The following is a 27,906-nucleotide window of genomic DNA, read 5'->3' as shown; positions in this document are numbered from 1 at the left end:
TGAAACTTTCTCTTGATAAATCCTTTTCTACTATAAAATGCTTTTACATATGAAATATCTTTAAAATCTTCTTCTCAAGAACCACTAAGCCATTATTAGTCATATTTATATAGAAGCAACCTTAGTTATTGTACAATAAAGTATGTTCAAATCATGGGGGCACAACACAGGGTCAATTAAGTTTTGCATAAGAAAAAATATAGGAATCATCTTGAAAAATCCTGCTCAAGAACAGCAAAGCCATGATTAGTAATATTATTATAGAAGCATCCTTTGGTAGTGTAGATTCAAATTTGTTCAAATTTAGGGTGGGTAGTGTGGGGCCACAGTGAGAGATCAGAGTTTTATATAGGAAAACATAGGATTGATTGATCGTATGTTGTTTTATGTTCCCTACAAGAATTTTTCGCTTATATGGAGACTTCACCTTATACCGGTGAAGGGCTTCAAATTTAGACCTTTACTCAGCACTCAGGGCCATTGAGCAGTGGGGGATCTTTATCGTGCTTACGCCTGCCATGACATGGGCCTTGGTCATTAAGGTCTCATCTGAAGGACCCGCAACTTTCACTTCAAAGTGCTGAGCGCTTTGCGAGGGAACAGTTGCTACCTATTTTTCATCGAATTAGGTCAGTCGCGGCCAGGGCTCGAACCCCTTACCTTCCGATCAAGGAGCGAGCGCTCAACAGAATGAGCTACCATGATGGTGGAAATCTTTAAAATTCTTCTGTTTAAGAACAGTAAAGCCATGATTAGTGATATTGATATGGAAGAATCCTGAGGTAGTTAAAATTAAAGTTTGCCCCCCCCCCCCCTTCAATACTGAACTCATTACTGCTTCTTCCTAGCCAATGAGCTCAGGTGAGTGATGTGGCCCAGCCTCTTGTATTTACTACCACCCGGTAAATTAAAAAATTACAGTATAACATTATTAATACCAGTGTCAAATTGTCCATTACTCTTAATCACAACTCCTTTTATAAGGGGTCTAGAAGATGTATATCCATTGAAATCAGGCTTTAAAACACCCAGAGATTTTAAAATAGTACTCAGATTTTAAAATACTCATAGACATGGATAAATGATCCTTCATTTTTTCCATATGTTTAACTCATGTAATTTATCTGTAAACAAAAACCCCCCACCCCCAGGAACAACTAGAGTTTTGGTATGAATTTGTTAAATAATAATTCAAAATTGCTGTAAAAAGGAGAGGGGGATGTTGTAAAAATATTTTACGTTGATTTCTATAGTGAAAAAACACAAGTTTTTTTTTTTCAAAATTATAGAGCTTAGGCATAGTTTCCGGATACTTCTGATTGTACTTTCATTAACATTTCTCCACAGCTTTTAGAAAATATTAAAATAGCGGTTTTTATATTCAAAAGCGCATTTTGCTATTTTCGCGCGATGTTCTGGCAAATATTTTACATGCTCGCTCTGTTTTATTTTTGTTGTAGCAGTAGATTCAACTTTTCAGTTTCTTCAATACACAAACTTGTAATCCCGGCTAATCTGTAAAGGATTAGGCAATGAGGGAGAATTTGTTAGTTATCCCAAGTTTTCCATTTTATCCAGTTTGATATAGACTTGTTCTTAACTCTGTGAAGACTGAAAAATGAATTTAACACGAACAAAGAAACCTGAGTTTCCTGTGTGTGTATATTCAGAAATTATTTCTATAAATTTAGCAATCTGATTAAAATCAGCTGGTTGTTTGGCTATGTTTACGACATACGACGTAGTACTTCTGATATACTTTTTCATTTTGACAATTTTTTTCATCTTTTAATCATTAAAAAAGGATAACTGTGTTATCTATCCTGTGGCTTTAATAAAAATGCACTTTTCCTTTCAAAGTACACCAAGTACTAAAAAAAAGGTTTTTTTTTCATTTTTCAATAATAAATCTGAAGATTAGGAAAATGGTAAGGATTGTATTTAATTATTTGATTAATTATATCTACTACATGTAGGACTGACACAAAATTCGACAGGGATTTCTGATACAATGGGTGCACGCAATCGGGGCGTTGGGTGGAAGACTATTACTACATGTATATAATATATCTCCTAAAGCTACGGAAAATTCCTTTTATTGCATGTTTATGGCTCAAAACGTGTCGTACATTAACTCTTCTTTACAAATAATTCATTTTTTTCTAAAATAAATCTGTTCCATATATCAAAAGAGCCAGTTTGTTTTACACTGAGCTCATGAACGATTTCATTGTGCATGTAAAACGTCAAATGACGTCATAGTGCATTTTGTGTATTTTACTCGTAAAAATTCCAATATTCAACAACAAATATCTCTGTAACGGATGCATGTACCTTATAATGTCCTGAATAAAAAATGTTGGACATATTCCCAGCTTTCAGGTTATGGCATTCATTTTTTATTTTGTTGTGTCTGTAATTTAGATAAAGCCAACAGAAGATAGCACAAAATCAGTCATTTATGCGTAGTTTTATCAACTTCCTGCAATGATATGCAATATTCAATTCAAGTTTATGATAATTTCTCAACATCGCACAGAAAATTTTTGAGTAGAAAAAATGTGTAGTTTCTTCTCTAGTTTCAGAAAATATCAATTGTTTTGTTGTAACCCGAATATTTAGAAAACGCCAACAGTTAAATATCTGTGATGCTGAAAATGCGTCCAAATGCATCTTTGGGGGTTAAAGGGTTAAACTGTGATTGATATGATGAATTTATTGTCAATTCTTTAAACATGCTATTGATACTCTGAAAGCCAAAGGCTGTATGAAAAGAATGGGCCCCTCATCCAAGCATACCCTGGATGTGATGGATGAGGGACATTCTTGGAGTACATCCTGAGGCTGAAGAGTATCAACTTTCCCACCCATGTGAGAATGCATGGATTAGTACATCACTTAATTATACCCCCTCTTTTTTATTTTATGCATTGACAATAAATTTGCTTTAGATTATGAGTGATTGAAGCATGGCGGTCGGTATTGTTATTGGTCAAGAAATATGCTATTGATACTCTTCAGCCTCAGGCTGTACTCCAAGAATATCCCTCATCCATCACATCCAGGGTATGCTTGGATGAGGGGCCCATTTGTCACTTGTCACTAATTACAATAAGTCACCCTGGCTCTCTGTGATTCATTGTTCACTTTGATAAAGTATAAAACAACTTTATCCAGTCTCTTGTCAACCTTAACCAAAGGAATATAGTCGATGTCAAAATTTCAACCAGCCATATTGTGTATTCTATTTATTTAGCGTAAAAATCTATTCATTATATTTTTTCTTACGATAAGCCTTACGATAAACCTATGACATTTCAGTACCACGTGACCCCTATCTAATTACTGGAGATTTTTACTTCGAGGACCCTATATTACGGGCGTTTTATCGTCTAATTACGGCCAGCATGACTCTATCAATGACAATAACTCATTTACTGTCAAACAGATCACCACAGTGTAAATATACTGTGTACAATTGCAACTTCTGCTAAGTATATAAATAATCTCCATATCAATCTTTTATATCGCTTTCTAGGCAAGAATCTGACTTTGAGAATGCTTTGTTCAATTAAACCAAACATTCATTTTTATTTTGTTTCTATGTATATAACATTCTTTCTTGTGTTCTTATAATTATATTTAATACATTCACATTGATATTATTGCATTTAGTTTGTTTGCTTACTACTCAGGGGCAGAGGAAAAGACTGCCAAAGCATTAATGAGTGAGATTTGGCATTTGCCAGTAAGATTTCACTTTTCATTGATTTTACATATATTACTAGAAAACTACTCACTTTTGATTACCTAAACGTGGTTTAATAACAAATAACAACATGGTTTAACAAAACTTGCTCAAGTGTTTGAAATCTTTCGCTTTTTGTAGGATTACAAAGCATTAAACTGAGAAACTAACTGCTAAAATCCAAATGAACGGATTTGTGATCTCAGTACCTTCAAAATAGCAAAACATGAGATGTATTTTGGACTCAAAATCTGTACAAAATACGGCGAATTCGTAAGAGTAAACAGGTCTGCACTGTTGCTAATTAATCAAAAGAGCCCCACCCAAGCACAAGAACCCCATCCCAGGGGCCATATTTTCAGTTCATATTAGATACCCCTCCCCCCCCCCCCCCCCCCCCCCCAAAATCCCCGACCCAGGGGCTGTGAAATTCAAAATTTTGGAACTTTGTACTTAATTCATCAGCTTAATTCCCAGGAGCAGAGAAAAAGATTATCAAAGAATTAATGCATTTTCACTATATAATCATTAGAGCCCCGCCCCTAGAACCAGAACTCCTGACCAAGGGGCCATGAAATTCACAATTTTGGAAGAGACACTCTTCTTTCTCATCATAACTATGTACATAGTTAATCGGCTAAATACCTAGGAGCAGAGGAGAAGATTTTCAAAGAATTAATAAATTTTCACTATATAATCATTAAAGCCCCGCCCCTAACACCAGTACCCCTCACCCAGGGGCCATGAAATTCACATATTAGGAAAAGGCACTCTTCCTCATCATAACTATGTACATTGTTCATCAGCTAAATACTCAGTAGCAGAGGAGGAGATTTTCAAAGAATTAATGCATTTTCACTATATAATCATTAGAGCCCTGCCCCAACACCAGTACCCCTGACCCAGTGGCCATTAAATTCACATATTAAGAAGAGGTATGCTTCTTCATTATAGCTTTGTACTTAACACTCTTCCTCATCATAACTATGAACTTAATTCATTGGCTTAATACCCTGGAGCAGAGGAGATTTTTAAAGAATTAATGCATTTTCACTATATAATCATTAGAGCCCTGCCCTAACACCAGAACCCTTGACTCTTGGGCCATGAAATTCACAATTTTGGAGGAGGCACTCTTCTTCATCATAACTATGTACTTAGTTCATCGGCTTAATACCAGGAGCAGAGGAGGAGATTTTTAAAGAATTAATGCATTTTCACTTTATAATCATTAGAGCCCTGCCCTAGTGCCAGAACTCCTAATCCTGGGGCCATGAATTTCACAATTATGGTAGAGGGTTCAATGCTTATTCCAATAGTTTGAATGCTTGATGTCCAGGAGTAAAGAAGAAGATTTTTAAAGATTGCATTTATTTTGATTTTTTTAGCCCCACCCCTCAGGCCCCAGGGGGGCAGGGGCCATGAATTTCACAATATTGGTTGAAATTGGTTCAGTGGTTTCAGAGAAGAATCTAAAAATGTTCAAAGGTTTGTGACCGACTAACGACGCATGTCGCACAATGACGGACGAAAACAGATTGCAATAGGTCACCTGAAAATGTCAATAATGAATTATTCAATGAAAATTTGATTTAAGTTATGCAGTAGAAATAGGATAATCTCTAGATAATGACAAACTCTAAGTGGCAAATTCATGGTGAAGCATAAAAACAAGTAAAGACTTATGTACCTTTGTGTTATATAGTTACATGCTAAGTTAAGATTATCATTTTGGAAAAAAAATATAAACAAAGAGAAAGCTATAGAGAGATCGATGGACATCATTGCCCCTTACCATCACATAAGCTCAATGGGGCTAAATATTACCAAACATGAGAACATAAACAGTTAATATTAGGAAATCCTTTCCTCTCCCCCCCCCCCCCCCCCAAAAAAAAAAATTTTCTTTACTAAATTGATTCTCTCTTTTTTTTCTTACCCAACAATAGGTCCCACAAAGTTCAGTTTTTGCTTTGCTCGCTCCAACTCCTGTTTAAGATGAGGTTGAGGTCGTGTGAGGTATTTTACAAATTGTCCAATCCACCACACAGTCGGGTCACCATGGAGACGGATTAAACGGTCTGCTAGGTCCTTTGGGAAAGACAGGGGGAGGTAATTTGGTCGAGGGTGAAGACTGTCGATGATAGGCATTTCTATCACCTGTACGTGCTCTATACTACTGGGCTCTGTAAGAAATTGAACTTACCTTTACTACAGACATAAAAGACCTACACTTGTGAATATACAAACCCTGAAATGTGGGGGAGGGGAAACCAAGTAAATGGGTTAACCATTGAAATTCTTCAGTTCTCCTTTAATACACTGTGTTTATCAAATAACAATAATATACCCACCACTAAGTAAAATCCTTCATTTCAAAATCCAGCTAGACAGGAAATTTTATGTAATTAATACCAGTAGTCATGACACCTAACTATACATACATACATTTACATTGGCAAATATTTTCCTTAGATAAACTTATTGAAGAGAAAATATGTTCAATTCTGTATGAACTTATTAGGGTCAGAGGTCATGGCATGACTGAATCACATAGCGAGATGATATCTTGCCTTCATACTTCTGTCACAGTGAAACTGGTTTCAAGACTTCTAGCTTAATAGCAGTGACAAGATAATTAAAACATATGGATATTTTTTTCAATCAACACGTCCATTAAATCATTCTTTGGTGTGCAGAATGGTTTTGATAATTAAAATCGTGCTTACCTTTCAAACCTGAAATTCCTTTGAAGATTATATATAAACTGAAACGGACAATACAACCACTTTGGACTCAACATATATACAGAACTCATAAAATGACATGATAATTCTCAATACAATCATTCTTCTATCATTATAAACAGAAATTCCCTGAACTTAATTGCTAAACATCAACAGTAACATTCAAATGTTGGAGCTAGGCAAACTTTCTTGAGCAAATAACTTCCAGTTCGAGGTCACTGGGTGTCACAACATTGTAATATGGCAGGCAGCTCATGTAATATTTCTACTCAAATATTTGTCTCAAGTGTAAAGATATGTAATAAATAACAAGGTTAACAAGAGGCCCAGGGGCCACATTGCTCACCTGAGCACTGTGGCTAGGAAAACGCAAAAATCAGTTTAGTATTGAAAAGCTTAAATGCATAAGTGGTCCCGACCTACCCCTAAAAGGGAAGGGGAGGGTATGATTTGAACAAATTGAATCTACACTAACTAAAAATGCTTACATATTTTTTTGACTGTGTCCTTTTTTCCTACAAGTTTACACTTTCATTGTGGCCCCACCTATCCCCAGGGGGTTATGATTTGCACAAACTTGAATCTACACTATCTCAGGATGCTTCCATATAAATATGACCAATCATGGCTTTGCTGTTCTTAAGAAGTGATTTTTAAAGATTTTCCTTATATTCTTATGTAAAACTTTGATCGTCCATTATGGCCCCACCCTATATTTTATGGGGTCATGATTTGAACAAACTTGAATCTACACCAATTGCAGATGCTTTCATATAAATATGACCAATCATGGCTTTGCTGTTCTTGAGAAGAATTTTTAAGATTTTTCCTATATGCTCCTATGTTAAACTTTGATCTTCCATTGTGGCACCACTCTACCCCTGGGGGGATTTGATCAAATATGAATTTACACCACCTGAGAATGCTTCCATATAAATATGACCAATCATGGCTTTGCTGTTCTTGAGGAGAAGAATTTTGAAGATTTTTCCTATATACCCCTATGTTAAACTTTATCGTCCATTGTGGCTCCATCCTACCCCCAGGGATCATGATTTGAACAAACTTGAATCTACATCAATCTAGTTAAAATTAAATGTTCCGAATCCACTACCGCTTCTCAAACAACTAACAGCATCCCTTTCGGGGTCATGTCAGAGCGACCTTTTGGTTATGAATAAACATGAAAATCTTGGCCAATCAGATTTGAGCTTTTGTGTACGACTCTAAAATTAGTTCCACAGTTACATCTTACAATTATTGATGCTCAGTAGTCTGTCTCACGTTGAATTAAAGTAATTTTGGTATAAATTGAATGAATAGTTCGCCAATCTGGCATTCTTACATTCTTACCTGAATAACGCAAACTAGAATGCACAAACTATACAAGATATCCCGCACGTCACATTCATACATAGCACAGCCTTTGCCATGCATAATTTGTTTATTACGAAACTCCTTTGGTGTTTAGGTTTGGCAGTGAAAAAAGAAACACATCCGAACTACAAACCAAGATTTCGGAGGCAGCGATTTCATTGGTTAATCGAAAGGTCACTCTGACGTGACCCCAAATAGGATGTTGTTAGATGTTTGAGAAGCGATAGCGGATTCAGAACATCTAATTTTAATTAGATTGAATCTACACCACCTGAGGATGCTTTCACATAAATATGACCAAACATTGCATTGCTGTTCTTAAGAAGATTTTTAAAGATTTTTCCTATATATTCCTATGTAAAACTTTGATCATCCATTATGGCCCCACCCTACATTTGGGGGTCATGATTTGAACAAACTTGAATGTACACTACCTGCAAATGCTTCCATATAAATATGACCAAATATGGCTTTGCTCTTCTTGAGAAGAAAAATTTCTAAGATTTTTACTATATACCCCTATGTTAAACTTTTATCGTCCATTGTGGCTCCATCCTACGATGGCCGACAGCGGCCGCCACTTTTGATTCTGAATATTGTCATTTTGTACAGCTTTTTTGTCAATTTTCGTTGACAAATTACAACTAAACTAGTAATGCTATATGTCCATATACAGTTTTTACACTGACAATTTACACTGGAGAAAATCATTAAAATTCTTTCTTGTGATATGAAATGAAGATACATAAAACAGGTTACTTGAAGGTGATAAGCTTAAGGTTCTAGCAGAACAGCAAGGTCGGAGTGATTACAGATTAGTATTGTCTTCTAGATATACTTTCTCGACAGATTGTAGTAATTAATTCATAAAATTCCATGTTGGTGTACCTGCTGGTCACATCATAGGTAACCAGGATGAAATTTTCCAGGTCTATCAGAAATTTGATTTTGTTCATAATCGGACGTGTCTTTGATGTATGAATTTTGTTTTTTAAACAATGCGCACGAGGAAATGATCACGTTAGTTACATGTACATATATTTTCATTCCCGTGCCACATTGAAAAATAATTGGCCGACCAGATGGAAGTCTTGAGAGGTTGCGTTGGCTTTAAAAGTGTTTCAAGCATTCAGTTATTAATTTTATGTATTTAGAGAGCAAATACAGACTCCCACATTTAAGGTTGTCATTTTATTCTTGCTTAAAAACGGGTATATTTCTGTATCTAAAGTTTTGTTTTTGATACATTCCATAAACTTTTGATTGGATGCTCACATGTAGAGCTACTAAATCCTGTTTTTCTACCTCTACATAATAGGTAGAATCGAGTTGTCTCATACAATCTGAGGATCGAGATATATCCATTATATTCATGTATATCCATTACAACAAACGTATTACTTTTATTCGCCTTTTTAATTACAATCCCAAGAATATGTTTTTAATAATACAAGGTGACAGAATGACGATTTACGTCTAATCTAGGATTAACTGGGTTACGATATCTCAGGCAAATTGAGGGTGAAAATCATTAAAATGCTCCTTATCTCTTTCAAGCCACCTGTTATATGTATCTTAATTTCATATCACACGAAAGAATTTTAATGTTTTTCGCTGGTGTAAATTGTCAGTGTAAAAAGTGTACATGTACATATAGCATTACCAGTTTAGTTGTAATATGTCAACGAAAATTGACAAAAAAGCTGTACAAAACGACAATATTCTTAATCAGAAAGTGGCGGCCGCTGTCGGCCATCGTACCATCCTACCCCAGGGGGTCATAATTTGAACAAACTTGAATCTACACCACCTGAGGATGCTTTCACATAAATATGACCAATCATTGCTTTGCTGTTCTTGAGAAGAAGATTTTTAAAGATTTTTCCTATGTATTCCTATGTAAAACTTTGATTGTCCATTGTGACCCCACCCTACCCTTGGGGGTCATGATTTGAACAAACTTGAATCTACACCACCTGAAGATGCTTCCAAATAAACATGACTAATCATAGCTTTGCTGTTCTTGAGAAGAAGATTTTTGAAGATTTTTCCTATATATTCTAGGGGTGGGACGATACACAGATCTTACGATATTATACGTATCTCGATACATATAACACGATACGATACGTATCTTGATATTATGATAAATTATGAAACTATTTTTAAAACATAGGTAATCAGAGATTACAGAGCTCACCTCAACGAATGTTGTCTTTCAGTAAGGCAAAGTCCCACACTAAACTAATAATCTAGGAGTGTGCATCCCTAGATGCAACATTTATGCAATTTTGGTCTGATAGGGCTTGCAGTTACTTGGGAATAGACTTATCTGAAAACTTAAAACTAGTCACTCATCCAGAAAATGTAAGTCAAATCCAGCATCCAAAGCAAGTTTTGAGATTGTTCATCCCTTGATGCATCATCCATGCAAGTTTGGTTCAGATACTGCAGATTCCTTATTTTACGCGAGTACTTAATATCGCGAAATGGCCCTCTGACGACAAAGCGCGAGAAGTATTATTCGCGGGTGGTCGCTTGATCAAGAGTTTTCACATGGATTTCAGCACCATAAAAATTAAAGCGAGTAATTTTATTTCGCGAGTGGTTCTTCTCGCGTAATTACGCGATATTTAATTCCTCGCATATATTTAGGAATCTACAGTAGGCCTTATAGTTACTTGGAAATGAGATCTGCTCCAAAAACCTTAACCTGGTTACTCATTCAGAAAATGTAGGTCAGATCCAGCATCCTAAACCAAGTCCAGTAGTGTGAATCCTTAGATGTATCATCCATAAAAGTTTGGTCAATATAGGGTTTATAGTTACTTGGAAATGATATCTGCTCCAAAAACCTTAACCTGGTCACTCATCCAGAAAATGTTAGTCAAACCCAGCATCCGAAGCAAGTCCAGTAGTGTACATCCTTAGATATATCATCCATGCAAGTTTAGTCAATATAGGGCTTATAGTTACTTGGAAATGAGATCTGCTACAAAAACTTTAACCTGGTTACTCATCCGGAAAATATAGGTCAGATCCAGCATCCGAAGCAAGTCCAGTAGTGTACATCCTTAGATGTATCATCCATGCAAGTTTGGTCAATATAGGGTTTATAGATACTTGGAAATGAGATCTGCTACAAAAACTTTAACCTGGTTACTCATCCATAAAATATAGGTCAGATCCAGCATCCGAAGCAAGTCCAGTAGTGTGCATCCTTAGATGTATCATCCATGCAAATTTGGTCAATATAGGGCTTATAGTTACTTGGAAATGAGATCTGCTCCAAAAACCTTAACTTGGTCACTCATCCGGAAAATATAGGTCAGATCCAGCATCCTAAGCAAGTTCAGTAGTGTGCATCCTTAGATGTATCATCCATGCAAGTTTGGTCAATATAGGGCTTTTAGTTTCTTGGAAATGAGACCTGCTCCAAAAACTTTAACCTGCTCCAAAAACATTAACCTGGTCATTTTTTAGCTGAAATTGCAGCATCTGAAACCTTGACTGGTACAATAAAACACACTAGAAGCATCCTCCATGCATCTCTGACTAATATAGGCCATAGAAAAACTTGAAAAGAAAACTGATCCAAAAACCTTAACCTGGGATGCCGACGCCGAGGGTATTACATAAGCTCCCCCAACTTCGTTGAAGTGAGCTAAAAATTTGTATGTTATTTCATTTTTTGTCTTGACATTAATTCAACAAATTATTCTATATCAAATCATATGTGCTTTGAAATTAATACTTGAAGTTTATCAATTTCATTGACTTAAAATTTACAAAAACAATGTTACATGTATGTATTGCCAAATGTGTATAAACAAGTTGTTTACTAATAGTTGTGTAGTTCATCAAGAACGCTGTCTAAAATTCATATAAAACACATGTACATCAGTGTTTTTAATAAGATTTTCAATAGAAGGAAATATATATGGAACAGCAGGAAACTAATCTCGGCGAGGGGTCTGGTGGCCGCCTCAGGCCCCCAGCGGGTCCAGGGCAGAGCCCTGGTAGGGGGTCCAGGTGGGCGAAGCCCCCTGGCCGAAAACGAAAATTGGCATTTTTGACTCATTTTTCTTACCTCTCAGGCCAATAAATTTTTCACATTTCTGTCACTATATACCAAATTTTACCTATTAAAGCCATTTAGAAAACAATTTGTAACCTTTCACTGAATTGTTATATGGACTTTTAACAGACTGACAGACAATTGTTTGTGCTAGAATTTCATTTCATACTGAAAATGCTGCATAATTAGTCCCTTTCACATTAACTGTTCAGGGAAATTATTCAAAATTAAGGTAATAATTTATTTAAAAACTAAAAAACTTTTTAACACATAGTGACGTAGAAACCCCCCCCAAAAAATGAAATATTTCTCATTCTGTAATCTGCAGACTAAAATATCATAAATCTTTAAATTTATTTACTATTTTGTACAGATTGTCAGAACAAAATAATTAAGAAAATGGATACAAATACAAATTACTAGTACATAAAAACCTTCTTAATTGTGAAAAGTTAAACTGTTCCTGTATTTCAAGAGAGCTAACACAAATAAATGATAATACAAATTTACATCTTCAATTTGAGGAAATTCTGTAAGAATTCCTTTGTCCCACGTCTCAGTCACGATTAAAACAAGAGGCCCAGGGGCCACATCGCTCACCTGAGCACTGTGGCTAGAAAAAAGAAAAATCAGTTTAGTGTTGAAAAGCTTAAATGCCTAAGTGGTCCCAACCTACCCCTAAACGGGAGTGGGGGATATGATTTGAACAAAATTAAATCTACACTTACTAAGGATGCTTACATAATTTTTTGACTGTGACATTTTTCTCTATAAATTGAACTTTCATTGTGGCCCCATCCTACCCCTGGAGGTCATGATTTGAACAAACTTGAATCTACACTATCTGAGGATGCTTCCATATAAATATGACAAACAGAGGTTTTGCTGTTCTTGAGAAGATTTTTAAAGATTTTTCCTATATATTCCTATGTAAAACTTTGATCGTTCATTGTGGCCACACCCTACCCCTGGGGGGGGGGGGGGTCATGATTTGAACAAACTTGAATCTACACCACCTGAGGATTCACGTAAATATGACCAATCTTTGATTTTTGCTGTTCTTGAGAAGAAGACTTTTGAAGATTTTTCCTATATACACCTAGGTTAAACTTTGATCGTTCATTGTGGTGTCACCCTACCCCTGGGGGTCATGATTTGAACAAACTTGAATCTACACTACCTGAAGATGCTTCCACATAAATATGACTAATCATTGCTTTGCAGTTCTTGAGAAGAAGATTTTTGAAGATTTATCCTATATATTCCTACGTAAAACTTTGATTGTCCATTGTGGTCCCACCCTACCCCCAGGGGTCATGATTTGAACAAACTTGAATCTACACTACCTGACAATAATTCCACATGAGTTTCATCTTTTCTGGCCCATTGGTTCTTGAGGAGAAGATTTTTCAATAATGCCATTAATTTTTTGCTATTTCTTAATTATCTCCCCTTGGAGGAGGGTGCGGCCCTTCATTTGAACAAACTTGAATCCCCTTCACCCAAGGATACATTTTGCCAAGTTTGATTGAAATTGGCCAAGCAGTTCTGGAGAAGAAGATGAAAATGTGAAAAGTTTACGACAACGACAACGCCGACAGACACCGGACAAATTTCGATCAGAAAAGCTCACTTGAGCCTTCGGCTCAGGTGAGCTAAAAATAAGACTTTTATTTGTAAGGCCTTACATTTACATCGGTCTAGATGTAAATATTTGCTGTTGTAATAATCTTGACCTAGCTTGTGAAGTGACAATGAATGTTAAAAAGAACAACAACATTTTCCTGTTCAACATTTTAGGCCGTAGATACCTGACGCTTGCGTCAATGAAGCCCCAAATTCCCAATAATCTTGATTATATCTTGTATAGCTAAAGTTAAATCCTGATCGCTGAGTTGTGAATTTTATATGAGGTTGGAATTATTCGTTAAAAATTTATTCTTCAAACTTTACTCTCACAAGTTGTAGCCTTGAACTGCCTTGTTCAGTAGTTGTAGTACGTATTGGATCAAATCAAACTTCCATGAAAAAGACCGCACTCGAGGGAAGTTACTCTAGAACATGTAGATAGTCGCGATAAAATCTACAGATTTCGCGTACCAACCCCCGAAAAATTCCAATTAGGGATATTTCATAGCCGGCAAAATTTCTCGTACAGGCGGTTAATTTTGCCGGTTGCCGGCTCTTCTTGAAAACACTGTACATTACTATTAATTGCTGAAAGTCTGTAACCAAGTTGAGTTTACAATTAAAAAATAAACAATTCACAATTTGTTTCAAAATTTCAAATTCCTGAAATTAGAGAAACCATGCTTTGTTATAAAAAGTCCATTATCAACTGTTGTGGACTTTTTAACTTTCTGTACATAACACGCTTTACATACTGGACTTTTGTTGTCCCATCTTCGGAGGATGCTTAAAAGTGGAAATGTTTTACCCCTTATCTACAACTTATTAGGTCTAAAGCGTGTTTTCAATATCATCATCTCTTCGCTTCGTACAAGCTGCCATTTTCCAAGGACAACTACTTTCATTTTCAATTTTTTGATAGGTCGTTCGTGTATCGTTTCGTACCGATATTTTAATGCATATATCGTAAACCATACCTTAGAAGAAAATATCAGTATGTATCCTTGTATCGGTATATCATCCCACCCCTAATATATTCCTATGTAAAACTTTGATCGTCCACTGTGGCCCCACCCTACCCCCGGAGGAACAAATTTGAATCTACACTACCTGATAATGATTCCATATGAGTTTCATCTTTCCTAGCCCATTGGTTCTTGAGCAGAAGATTTTTCAATGATGCCATTAATATTTCGCTATTTGGTAATTATCTCCCCTTGGAGGAGGGCATGGCCCTTCATTTGAACAAAGCTGAATCCCCTTCACCCAAGGATACTCTGTGCCAAGTTTGGTTGAAATTGGCCCAGTAGTTCTGGAGAAGAAGATGAAATTATGAAACGTTTACAACGGCAATGCCAACGATGATGACAACGGCAGACAATGGACAAATTTTGATCAGAAAAGCTCACTTGAGCCTTCGGCTCAGGTGAGCTAAAAAGTTCACTGGGAAATGAATCTACTGAGAAGCCCTACAGGCTTCACTTCACAGGATTTTGATTATGTGACCAACCAAGTTTATTTCCCAGAAAACTTTTTAACCTTGCCATTTATTTCTTCAGTATAAAAAGTCCAAGAACATTACATGAAAACTCAAACATCCTAAAAGCTAGAAATCAAAACTGTGTGATTTATAAAACACCTAATATGTAATTATTTATGCTTTATTTCTGTATTTTTTTTTTTATTTGATCTTCATGAATAGGCCAGCAAATCAATTCAGTGTTTAAAAAATTTAGATTGATTAGGAACCCCCCCCCCCCCCAGGTATTTATTATTACCCCACCTCTGTTGATTTTTCGATGAAATCCTGGCTTACGATTGGTTGAAGTCTGTCACGTGAAGGGGGTGTATTACTTATACCTAGTCGCTTGAAAATCAATACATGGTCGATACGGAGTTATCGTTCTTTTGTAACATTTGAACAACTCGAGTTCACGCGAATTGCGGAGTGTCTGTTGACAATGTTACAGTTAACTAATGTAAGTAACGAAGATGGAACCTTTTTCTCCCTTTACTGAAAGTCTTCAAAACTGTCAGTACGTTATTACAGCACGAAACACTCGCAAAACAACATTACGTCACACAACGTGACGTCATAATAGGCATTGTATGAGTGATGAAACATATATATAGTGAAAAAAACAATTTTACAAACCACAGACAATGCATAAATATTTTATCGGTGGGGTAAATTCGTTACATAGTTTTGTAGTGACAGGGTACGGGATGATACCTGGTTAGTAAATTTCATACCTGGCTCGGCTTCGCCTCGCCAGGTATGAAATTTACTAACCAGGTATCATCCCGTACCCTGTCACTAAAAAACTATGTAACTAATAGTACTAGGGATGTCAACGAGTACACGGTTAACCGGGTACTCGATCGAACGTCCGAGTATCGAATACTAAAAATGGTACTCCGTTACTCGGAAGTATATTTTTTTCTTATTTCGAAGTACATATCTTTATCAAAAACTTATCAAAAAATTATAAAATATTCATACAGTAATTAGCGTGTTGTCATCTACACCTGTAAAACACCCATTATCGCCTGTGGCTGTGTATACGTCTTGTACACAGCTTTTCTCACCTATTGTGGTCCTTAATTTTTGGATGGCTTCAATGACTGTTTTCAGTAAACATTGTTTAAGTATGGTCTATTATATTCAAATCGTTTTTAAATTATTTAATTAATATACGGAAGTGAAATCGGACATGCATAGAAATACCGCTACCCACTTCAAAAGTGAAGAAATATTTAGAAATAACTAAAGATTTAAAAAAAAAATGAAAGTCAGTTTGCTTAGTAGGTTAAGTGGGAAACAACCAAATGAAATAATATTAGATCAGCGATCCCAACAACGTCTTTTCCTTCTCTTTCGTTTGCAACAGACTGCATAACAGATTGTCCTTTTGCGTTGATGAAATAGGTCCTAAACAAGAACTGTAAACCATTTTTATTTTTTTTATGTATTAATTGTGTCTTTTGAGTTTATTTGATAAATAAATTTGGTACCAAAAAATCATTTCCCTTTGACTCATTTGTTTATATACATTTATAAACGTGATAAAACAGCTTTGGGATTTAACAGAACTTAACCGGGCTCAAGAAAATTAACACACTGTCTTGTATTTTCATTTTTACCGAGTACCCGGGTACTCCATCGGAAAAACGTCCGAGTAACCGATTATCAAAAATTGACCGATTTGACATCCCTAATTAGTACCCATTAAATACTCATAAATCCATTTAATTTCACAAATTAAAATAAATGCAATCATTATTCTTCATTTTAGCTATGTTTGACAAGAGATAATAGCTGAACAAATTTTTCAGTTCCCAGCACATGGAGCCTGTAATCACTGTAACAGTTGTAAATGTCCTTGATCACTATCATAAGAAGAGAGTTGAAGGTGTAATGAAGTTTCCAATATATTTTTAATGGGTGCATCTGGCCCATTACAAAGAAGGTAATTTTTTTCAAAAATAAAATTGTTATTAAACAAGTTAACTATACAAAAGGCCAACAGCACTCACCTGAGTCAGTGATTTGAACAAAACTGAATCTACACTACATGAAAATGCTTCCATATTCATATGACTAATCGTGGCTTTACTTTCTTGAGAAGAAGATTTCTAAAGATTTTTTCCTATATTCCTATGCAAAACTCTGATCCCCAATTTGGCCCCACCCTACCACCAGGGGTCATATCGTATAAGTGGAAATTTTAGCAAGACACAAATTTAGCGATCTATCTTTAAATAATGGTAATTAATTTTTAGCGAGAATCAATTTCAGCAATTTTAAGTGCCTACTAGAGAAGCTATTACAAACAAAATGCAATTAACATTTAGCGATATTCAATTTTAGCGATCTCAATACCCTCACTAATAATGCCAAAATTAAATCTTCACTAAAAATTCTGTTTATACGGTAATTTGAACAAACGTGAATCTTAATTACCTAAAGAACCTTCCATATCTATATGACAAATAATCATGGTTTTGCTGTTCTTGAGAAGGAGAATTTTAAAGATTTTTTTTGTATTTTGTCCTAGGAAAACTTTGATCCCCTACTGTGGCCCCATCCAACCCACGGAGGTTATGACTAGAACAAACTTGAATCTACACTACCTGAGGATGCTTCCACCATAATATGATATACAGTTTTGCTGTTCTAGAGAAGATTTTTTAAACTATATATTCCTGTATAATCCCATGTAAAACTTTGACCCACCATTGTGGCCCTCCCTTTTTTTCTCAAAAATTGAAAGTTTCTGTTTTCATTTGATTGCACAGAAGTCACATGTTTCTCACATGCTTCTAGCATGCTCACAAAATGGTTGCATGAAACACTTTGCAGCTTACAAGAAATGCTGCACATGAAATGTGACATTTTGCACAAATTGTTTTGTTCCATTTAGATTGAATGTACCCATACCGAAATAAGTTATAACTAAGTTATAACTTTTCTGTAACTTTTTTGTACCTCAAGAAAAAGTTACATTTTAGTTATAACTTTTCTGTACCTAAAAAGACTTAGCCATTTTTAGATGTAACTAAAATATAACTTTTCTGGACTTTGTCATTTTACTGTATAACTTTTTTGTACCTTTTGAACTTAGCCATTTTCTGGTGTAACTAAAAGATAACTTTTCTGGACTTTGTCATTTTACTGTATAACTTTTTTGTACCTTTTTGGACTTAGCCATTTTCAGATGTAACTAAAACATAACTTTTTAGGACTTTGTCATTTTTCTGTGTAACTTTTTTGTACCTAATTTGGACTTAGTCATTTTGCAGAATGGCTACTTAGTTAAACTGAATATTTTGGTGTTTTGTTTTTTAAAAATTTTTTTTTTTTTACCATACACCTAAATTAATTACAGTGGCGCCGCGGTAATCCGGACGCCAATAATCCGGACGCTTCACCTTCCGGACGATATTTTTGGGAACCGATTTTTTCCACGTTATTCTGTCTCATTAATCCGGAAATTCGCGTTCCGGATCCGGACGGTCAATTTCTACTACAAAACGTAATATTTCATTGAAAAATGACTCATTAATCCGGACGGTAATTTTTCGAGGAATGACTTTTCACACCTTTCTTGCAGTAGTGATAATTATTGTAAAAACATTGTCCGTGGAGTCCGTTTGAAGGCGGTTACCTGTGACCTCTAAACAATAGCGTCTATAATTAGCGTGTGTTTACCTCAGATAAAACACACGTCTTTTATATCATAAAGTCCGAAGAATTTAGCTTATACTGTGCATTAATTAAATTGCTAACGGTATATAAATTTATGAGAATTTTGGAAAGTTGTAAATATTTTTTTTTACTGAATAATAAATCACGAGATTTCGTTGTGGTATCGTGTTGCGTAAGTTTATTAAAATACGACCGTAGTACATTATTTGAAACGTTTTTTATTTCTTTTCGTAAGACAATTTATTATGATACATAATTCAAGAAAATATATTTCTATTAATGCACTAAAAATACGTAACTGGCGTTAGTTATAAATGCCGATCACGTCTTTTCAAGATACATAACTAAAGAGTTTATAGAAAAAGTATTGATTATCCTGAATATGGCTTGTGTTTGCAATACGTACACTGATTACAAGTATTTAGTTACTTACTTCCCTATGTAGTGAATATACGCGGTTAGTCATTTGAACATTCTCAGTGGTGATAATGAACAGTTCTAGTTAATATGAGCTTGAATAAATAAAAAAAAAATGTGCCGAAATAAAACAGTAGCAGATCTAAATTTGGTCAGCCCATGTAACTACACGTCAAATAGAAGGCGAGTAAAGTTTCCTGTGTTAGAAAAGGAAGTCTCAACATAAAACTGCCTATCCATTTTTCATCGTGTAAATTACATTTTAATTTTTTTCTTTTTTAAATATTTATTATTTCTTTTAAAACTAGAAAAATGAAATCAATAAGTCAAGGTAAAATAAAGGTGTTTTCTTTGCCTTCACATTTGATACCACTATGTTCATGTGTACATGCTTTAAGAGGATACTTCTTTTAAGAAGTGATTCACTTATCCGGACGATTCATTTATCCGGACGATTTCGTTGGGGACGGAGGCGTCCGGATTAACGAGGCGCCACTGTATTTTTTATATAACTGTTGAAATTTAATCATATAAAATAATAAATAAGCATAATTATATTAGTATAGTAATACAGTTTTACATATCTGTAATATCTACAGAGGATATGAATAAAAAGGTGGGGATGATTAAGTGCTACATAAAGGTACCACTGTTTATATGCAGAATTTTCTTCATCTAAAAATTATTCATATAATGAACTGCATTATATACTGCTATTACTTATGCAGACATTTATTTTTTCTATTTTGTTGTGAGCTGAGATGTTGTTTTTTTTTTTAAGAAAAAAGGGGGGCTTCTTAGATATCTTTACCAATGTTTTTCTCAACCATTGCAGTCCACAGCCACACCCACTGTTAAGTTCAACAGAAGAGATGTGAAATTGAGACTTGTAGTAAATTACATCTGAAGTTGGGAATAAATCTCTCTCTAAATCTCTCTCTCTCTCATTAATAAATGTTATTGTTTAATTAATATTTGTCTTGTAGGTACTAGTTTCATCTAAAGTTGGGAATATTCTCTCTCTCTCTCAGAAAATACGTATTATTTAGACCATGTTTGTTTTGTAAATTATATGCATGTACATCTTAAGGTGGAATAATTTCCCTAATTGTGGAGAAATATAAATGTTCAAGAGATATAAACAGTGGTCAAATGTTATCATCTCATGAAGTCATTTAATATTTTGCACAGATTTTTCTTCATGTGCAAAACAGTGTTAATTTCCCCATTGTTTTCTCGTGACACAGGTGTTTGTACTAGGTGACCTTTTTGGCCTACACTTCGTAAATTTCAGCTTGTGTATTACGCAATGGTACAATTTTACAAAGGTTGTTTGAAATCTAAAGTAAATCAGTCGTAATAAGGGTGGCTAGAAAGATAAACAACAACATACAGTGTGTGTATGTTCATTTATTAACAAATATTATGATGTTGGGAATAAAGACTGCCAGTTATATTAAGATTTTAGCAGAATACTAGGACATGTGGATTTTATTATTTGCCTGATTAAATAACCCAGTTTTACTAGTTATTTTCATAAATAAACAAAATATTTAATTCAAAATGGCGGCAACGACACAAATATGGCGGCCCCGACGTCCGTTTTGTCCGTTTTGTTGGAACTCTGTTTCAAAATTTTAACACCAACTGGCTTTTTAATATTTAAGATAAGTTTCAAAATACACAATCATGTTAATTTGGATTTAAAATAAATTAATTATGAATTATTTATTTATTTTTTTCAATCACGTGACTTATTCTAAGTCTCTGATTGGTCAACAACAGAGCGCGGATTTTTTCATGGACGATTTGAATGTTGGCGTGTTGAAAGTGTTGATAGAAAAACGATGATAAAATCAGTCGGTAAGGCAATATTTATGTTAATATTTTGATGTTTTTGGTAAGAAATGTTTATTACCTCTAGAAGGGCATTCAAAAAAGAAGAAATATGTAGAATGAACAAAATTTTAGGCATGTGAATCTTAGATTTCTTGTTTGTTTTGATTGGTATGTCAATGACAAAGACTGAAGTTAAGAAATTGAAACATAATATTTTTTCAGCATTTAGTATATGATCAAAAAATGTTGTTCTTTGTCATATTTAATTCTTTAAATATTCCTATAGATCAGTTTAATTATTAAATGACCTATATTTTGTAATTGTTTAACAGATTCTCTGAACTGTTTTAATATTGTACATATTGTAGCCTTTAAACACCACATGATCATAACATGATATAGTGTACTGAAATGAGTAAAATAAAATTTCTAAATTTTATTTAATCACAGCAGTATACTGGTACATTATTTCTTTCCATGAGCATCTCACGTCTGTGCCAAGCTGGAGTGAAATTCTTCAAAAATATCACCTGTTTTAGGTAAGTAAATAATCAAATCTTATTTTTATTTCAAATTCAATAAATCTAAAGCTAATTCCTATAAAGCTGTCAGGTTCTATATTGTTCTTTATGTTTAAATTTTTTTTAAATGCATGTTTATGTGATGAGCCTTCAGGTTGAATTTTCTCAATTACACAACAGAACTCTAAGTCTTGTTTTCCAAGTTATAGATGCATATGATTTGAATTTGAATGAATTGATATTAAAGAGTGGTTCCAATCTGATATGCTTTGAGTGCAGGAAATACTTCAACTTTTAAAAAAAAAAAAAATTAAAATATTTAAAGTTTGAACCTTTTTAATTTTTGCAGAATTGAAGAAAAATGAAGAGAAGGTTGAAATCGCAAGCATATATTTTCAAATGAAGACTCGGACGACTACCAGTGCAGGCCATTGAGGGGCGCAGACCATCTGCCGGCGGGCCAAGTCCCTCGACCAGCTCGGCCGAATACCAGTGCAGCCTGTCGAGGGGGACATACTGCTGGCTGGCCAAGTCCCATGACTACTTCAGCCTACTACCAGTACAACCTGTCAAAGGGCGCAGACCGCTGGCCGGACGGCCAAGTCCCTCGACCAGCTCGCCGACTACCAGTGCAGCCCGTCTTTAAATAATCCAGATAAAAATCACAACTGTACATCCACAAGGATACCTGTGCAAGGACTCGGGTGGTATGCAGCTAAGAACCGTGACCGAAATCACTGCTGAGAACCTTTTTTTTTTTTTTTTTTTTTTTTTTTTGAAGTACAGCTAGATCATGGTGCTAACATGAAAAACTAGAGAGTTAAAACCTAGGCAGTGATGCCTATTTATAAAAGTTCACAAGAGTAGAATGCAGTATACTAGGTAATTTTACAAAAACCCTTATGACTATGTGCTAAAAAAAATGTATTTTAAGAAAACAACCATTCTGAGAAATTTCAATCTGTTATGATGGCTTGATGAAAAATAAGGTAGACTTGAAAACATGCATGTGCATTCATTTAATTGTATTTGACAATGAACCAAGCTCTCTTAATCATGTTTATGAAATAAAATTGTAAGTGCTTTTAATTTTTTTTGAATAATCTTTTTTGTATAAATTTTAATAATCTTTTTGTAAAAATTTTAATAAGTAGCTTTTTTAAAGCTTATAATTGAGTAATTCCACCACAGGTTAACACGAAGTGTATAATTTTATTGTAACTTTTATTAGGTATAACTTTTATTAGGTATAACTTTTTGTAGTTATAACTTTTTTTTAGGTATAACTTTTCTGTAACTTTTTCATAACTTTTTCATAGTTATAACTTTTCTGTAACTTTTTCATAATCTTTAAAGGTATAACTTTTCATGGGTATAACTTTTTTTAGTTATAACTTTTTTATAACTTTTTATTAGGTATAACTTTTTTATAACTTTTTTAATAACTTTTTCCGGGTATAACTTTTTTGTAACTTTTTCCACCGTTTATTTGGGTATAACTAAAGTATAACTGTGTAACTTTTTTATAACTTTTTGTGTAACTTTTAAAAAGTATAACTTTTTGTAGTTATAACTTTTTTGTAACTTTTATGCACTTGCTGTATTTATGTTGAAATAAAAAATGAAAACTTATACAAAAGTTATAACATTTTTGTAACTAAGTTATAACTAAATTATACCTCACTTAAAACAGGCGGTTCCAAACTCCGATAACTTAGTTATAACTTTTTTGTACCTTTTTTTAGTTACAAAAGTTATAACTAAGTTATAACTTATTTTGGTATGGGTAATGATGCAATGTTTTTTGCCAGACTGGAAACTAAAAAAGCAGCAAGAAATTGCTCAATGTGTTTTGTCCCCTAACTCACCTTTCCAATGTTCTGAACTTGTACCATCTTTCTTGGTGCATGTATTACTGAGTGGCTGAAACACAGACTCCCAGCCAGCTGATGCATATCTCCAACCTTGGGACTCCAGGATCAAAGTCCGTCCAGTGGCATACCCCACCATCATACAGTACACTACATGATGAAGCTGGCAGCCATAACCACAGCCCTTACTAAGATTGCAGACAACCTTCTTTGCTTTACTGCAGTCCTTGGGATTCTACAAGAAATTTTATTAATGACGTTACCATGGTTGTTATGTATATTACAGCAGGATAAATAGCATGAAAGTAAGATCAGGTAGCAATTATGATTCCAATATTTCTGTTGACTGGAAAAATAATGTTTTGTTAGACACAAACAGCAATGCTGACATTGAATAGCAAGAAACTGTTTTATCTTTTAAACCATAATGAGATGGACAGTCAATTAATTTAGTGATGTACGTGTAAATGATGAAAAATGTTGGTCACCCAACTGGGTCAAGGGGGGAGAAAATATACTTCTGACAAGGATTTTACATGGAGGTTTTTCAACACTGACCTTTCATCCAGAAAATTTGTTAAAATCACTGTATACCCTCTACCCATGGGCACTCTATTTGTGAAGTTAGTGCCCAACTAAGCCAAGGGGATGGAAAATATGTTTCAGACAAGGACATAGAAAGGTTTTTCGAAATTGGCCTTTCATATAGAAAATTGGTTAAGATCACTGCAAACCCTCTACCCATGGGCACTCTATGGGTGAAGTCTGAGCCTGACTATAGGCCAAGGGTAGACAAAAAATGTACCAAAAATTTTATACAAAGAGATTTTCTGACCTTTCATCTAGGAAATTGGTTTAAGGTCACTACACACCTTCTACCCATGGGCACTCTATAAGTGAATTACCGGTATGGCCAACCTGTGCTAATGGGAGAGTAAATATGCTCCAGAAAAGGATTTCACACAACGAGGTTTTTTTGACCTGGACCTTTGATATAGAAAATTGGTTCAAGGTCACTGCACACCCTGTACCCACAGACAATCTATGATTGAAGACTGAGCCTGACTGGGCCTAAGGGAGAGAAATTATTTTCCGGACAAATGAAATCGGATGGACAAATGATGGACAGACTTACAGACTGATCACTATAAGGCACCCGCACGGCGGGGCCCTTACTAAACACATACCCTCAGCCACAGGCACCTGTTTCTGTATTAAAGTCTACCTCATATTATGGGGTAAACTTTTGTTACCCCCCCCCCCCCCCCCCCCAATTGGAAAATGATGCTATGTGCCCAAGATGAAAGGGAGATAAAGGTCTATTCTTGCTAGTGGATGCTATGGAAGTTAAAAAGCATGAGAAAATCTTATAATGATCAAACAGATTTGACCAGCTTAAAACTAATCCACTGCATGCTTTATTTTAATAGCATCAGTTACTACTCTGTAAAGGAAGTATTAATTAATGGTCAATTTGTTTGTATTTCTTGAAAGGAAAAGATTAAAAAAAAAAAGCTTTGCAGAAAAAAGAACAAGGTTTGTTTGATATAATATTTGGCCCCAAGAATTTCCAAAAAATAAAGTTTAAATTGAATCAAAACTTTATAGTGGAAATAAATGTTGGATATATGTGAGATATTGAGAATGTGTCCCCGTTTAACTATTTTATCATGGTCAAAACATGCATGGAATGTGTATTTCCGGAAAAATTGTTAAAAATCAACTACTTACGAGCATTTTTCAATAGGTTATTATAAAAGTTGAAATGATTTTAAATGAAAAAAAATAAATATTAGATATAAATTAAATAAACTAAATAAACTATTAAATATGTTATAAATGCATAAATGATAAGTTTTCTATTAAAGTTTCATTCTGTTCATTCTTTACTAACATGGGTATTTAGTGACATAGATATACACCCCTTTGAATCCACACCTGTACATATACTTTTACATGACCACACACATATCTATTGGTCAGATTTTGATTTGGATAGATTTCATTGGTTGTAAATTTGGTCTTTGTCGGGTACTGAGTTTTATTCAGATTTAGCTCAAGATTTCATGGTGTAAGACATACAGTTTAAGCTGCTGACTTTATTTATTTCTGAAGACCTAAGACAGTTCCTGAAAATGTAAGTTTTACCTTTTTTATGCCTTAAGATATGTTTTCCATAATTTATGTGAAATAGGTGGAAAACAGAATATTTCACTTTTAAATGTTAACATATTGAATTATCTGTCTGTAAAATCAGATGTAGATAAATCTGATAGAGTTTTCTTATTAATTAATTTGTATATATATATACCTAGAAATATTTTGATGTGAATATTTTGGTAATCAAACTAATTTAAATATCTATTGGTTATGAGAAAGGTATTTGTAAAGAACAAATCCCTGATTATTTTATTTATTGTACATAGATAACACCATAAGTAAACCATATAAATAATTGAAATTGGAGAAAGTTCAGTTCCATAAATTGGTATGTCTATCTGTATATATATTTTATGATTTGTAAAGAAACATAAAAGAAAGATAACTCTTCACAAGACTGTAAAGAGTAATTATGTTGTAAGAGTTAACTCCCTTATATAGAATAGCTTCATTTTATCATATCGAGTTAAATTGATAAATATGATAATTAATTGTAAAAGGGAAGACAGATAATTTGTTATAGTTTTAAATTATGATCAGAATATTAGATAATTGATATATTGTTTGTACATATTTTTATGACGCAATTTGTATATTGCAGGACATTTCCATTATTCCATAAATTCCATATTATCCATTTATCTATCATCAACATGTCACCATAATAAAAGAATAATTTAAAAGTTACAACAACTGTGTTTCCATCATTGCTGGGAATACCCGCTACATTATATTGAAAATAAACACTTATTTAATTATCAATAAACTGAATGTTCATCTATTTTGCTTAATTTTTTACGCCTACTATATATGATAAAGGGACTTTAAATATTTCATGTGATCAAAGTTCTCACTCATTGAATGGATTTTTCCCCCACAAAATATGTAAGAAGTACCAACTCTACTGTCTGCTACCCCCCCCCTCCCCCGAAAAAAATAAAAATAAAATACATATTGTTTTTATTAGTCCCCTACCGGAGAAACCGGAGGGGACTATAGGTTTCCTCTGAGTCTGTCCGTCCGTCTGTCCCTCTGTCTGTTTGTCAGTCTTTCCCACTTGGTTTTCCGCACTTTTTTTCTAAACCCTTAAAGATATTGAGCTGATTTTTGGTATGCGAGTGTATCTTGATGGGTTACAGATCAAGTTTGCATTTTGTTCTGCTTCAATGATTTTTTTACGGAATTACGACCTTTTCAGTTTTTCATGGTTTTCCACAATTTTTTTCTAAAGGCTTGCAGATACTGAGCTGAGTTTTGGAATGGGACTTTACCTTGATGAGTTATAAATCAAGTTTGCATTTCGTTCCGCTTCATTGATTTTTGACGGAATTATGACATTTTCAATTTTCAATGGGAACCAGATTACACTTGCTGGTAGGGGACTAGTATTGCTAATGCAATACTCTCAGAATGCTTGTTACTTTCTGTTTGTTATGAACAAGGGGCCATCTACTTTCAAAGGCTAACTTAGGTTCACAATAATCATCAGCATATACATGTTAGCTGACATGATATCCTGTTAGACATCGCATCAGAGCATTATACTACAGGTAGTCTTGGTCAGTCTTAAGGAAACTCTACACACTGCACACTCAACAGCTAAAGAACTCTTTATTGTAAGGTAAAGATTTAAGCAGTTAGAGTGATCTGCCCTTAGACATACAATCGGATAACAGTGATTTCTGTTCACTATTACTGTCTTGTCATAAGGTATCGAATAACTTACAGGAAACAGTAACGATCTGGGCGGGAGAGGGGGGGGCATCCTGACCCATCCCTTTGGTTACATTTTCAAGTATAAAATTGGTATATGTAGTAAGATACTAAAAAAATGATCGGGGGGGGGGGGGGGGGGGGAGGGGTGTTCAGTTTGGTAAGATATGCAGAAAGGAAAAGTGACCCCCCCCCCCCTTTTCGAAATAGGTTTATCAGGGGTTTTTTTTTTGTCCTTTTTGAGTTGGTATGGAACATCCCCCCCCCCCCCCCCAAACTGGAAATTTCCTTAATTAATCTGCTCCGTTGCTGTCTATACCAGATGAAATCTACGCTGTTTCACTTTTCCGAGAATCATCATTGCTTTTCCTGGAAAAATCCTGTTTAACCGTGAAGTACTAGTATTTTTCTCTTTTCCGCGAAATTTCCATTAACCAGGTAGCACATGTACCTTTCGCTCCTGGTTAACTGGGGGGGGGGGGGGGGGGGGAGGGGGGGGGATGAATTAAAGTAAAAGTCTTTAAAACATCGTAAAAAGACCAGGTACACTGTAGCTCATCTACGCCCTGACCTACACATCTTCACAATGTCAAGGTT

General features: G+C 34.6%; 1 protein-coding gene across 1 annotated transcript in view; it reads right to left on the bottom strand.

Annotated features, from left to right (window-relative positions):
- LOC133173203 (alpha-(1,6)-fucosyltransferase-like) overlaps positions 1–27,906 on the bottom strand; it is a 151,388-nt gene that overhangs the window by 79,655 nt on the left and 43,827 nt on the right. The window contains exons 5-6 of the mRNA XM_061308162.1: positions 23,434–23,671; positions 5,688–5,934 (exon numbers count right to left, since the gene is read on the bottom strand). Of these exons, the coding sequence (XP_061164146.1) occupies positions 5,688–5,934; positions 23,434–23,671 (485 nt within the window). The remainder of the gene's footprint in view (positions 1–5,687; positions 5,935–23,433; positions 23,672–27,906) is intronic.

The sequence above is a fragment of the Saccostrea echinata genome, unplaced genomic scaffold (assembly GCF_033153115.1).
Source record: "Saccostrea echinata isolate AGI-Se365-2 ecotype Australia unplaced genomic scaffold, CSIRO_AGI_Sech_v1 ptg000002l, whole genome shotgun sequence".
NCBI classification, from domain to species: domain Eukaryota; kingdom Metazoa; phylum Mollusca; class Bivalvia; order Ostreida; family Ostreidae; genus Saccostrea; species Saccostrea echinata.
The sequence above is the reverse complement of the archived record's forward strand: the minus strand, read 5'-3'. Positions and strand labels throughout refer to the sequence as shown.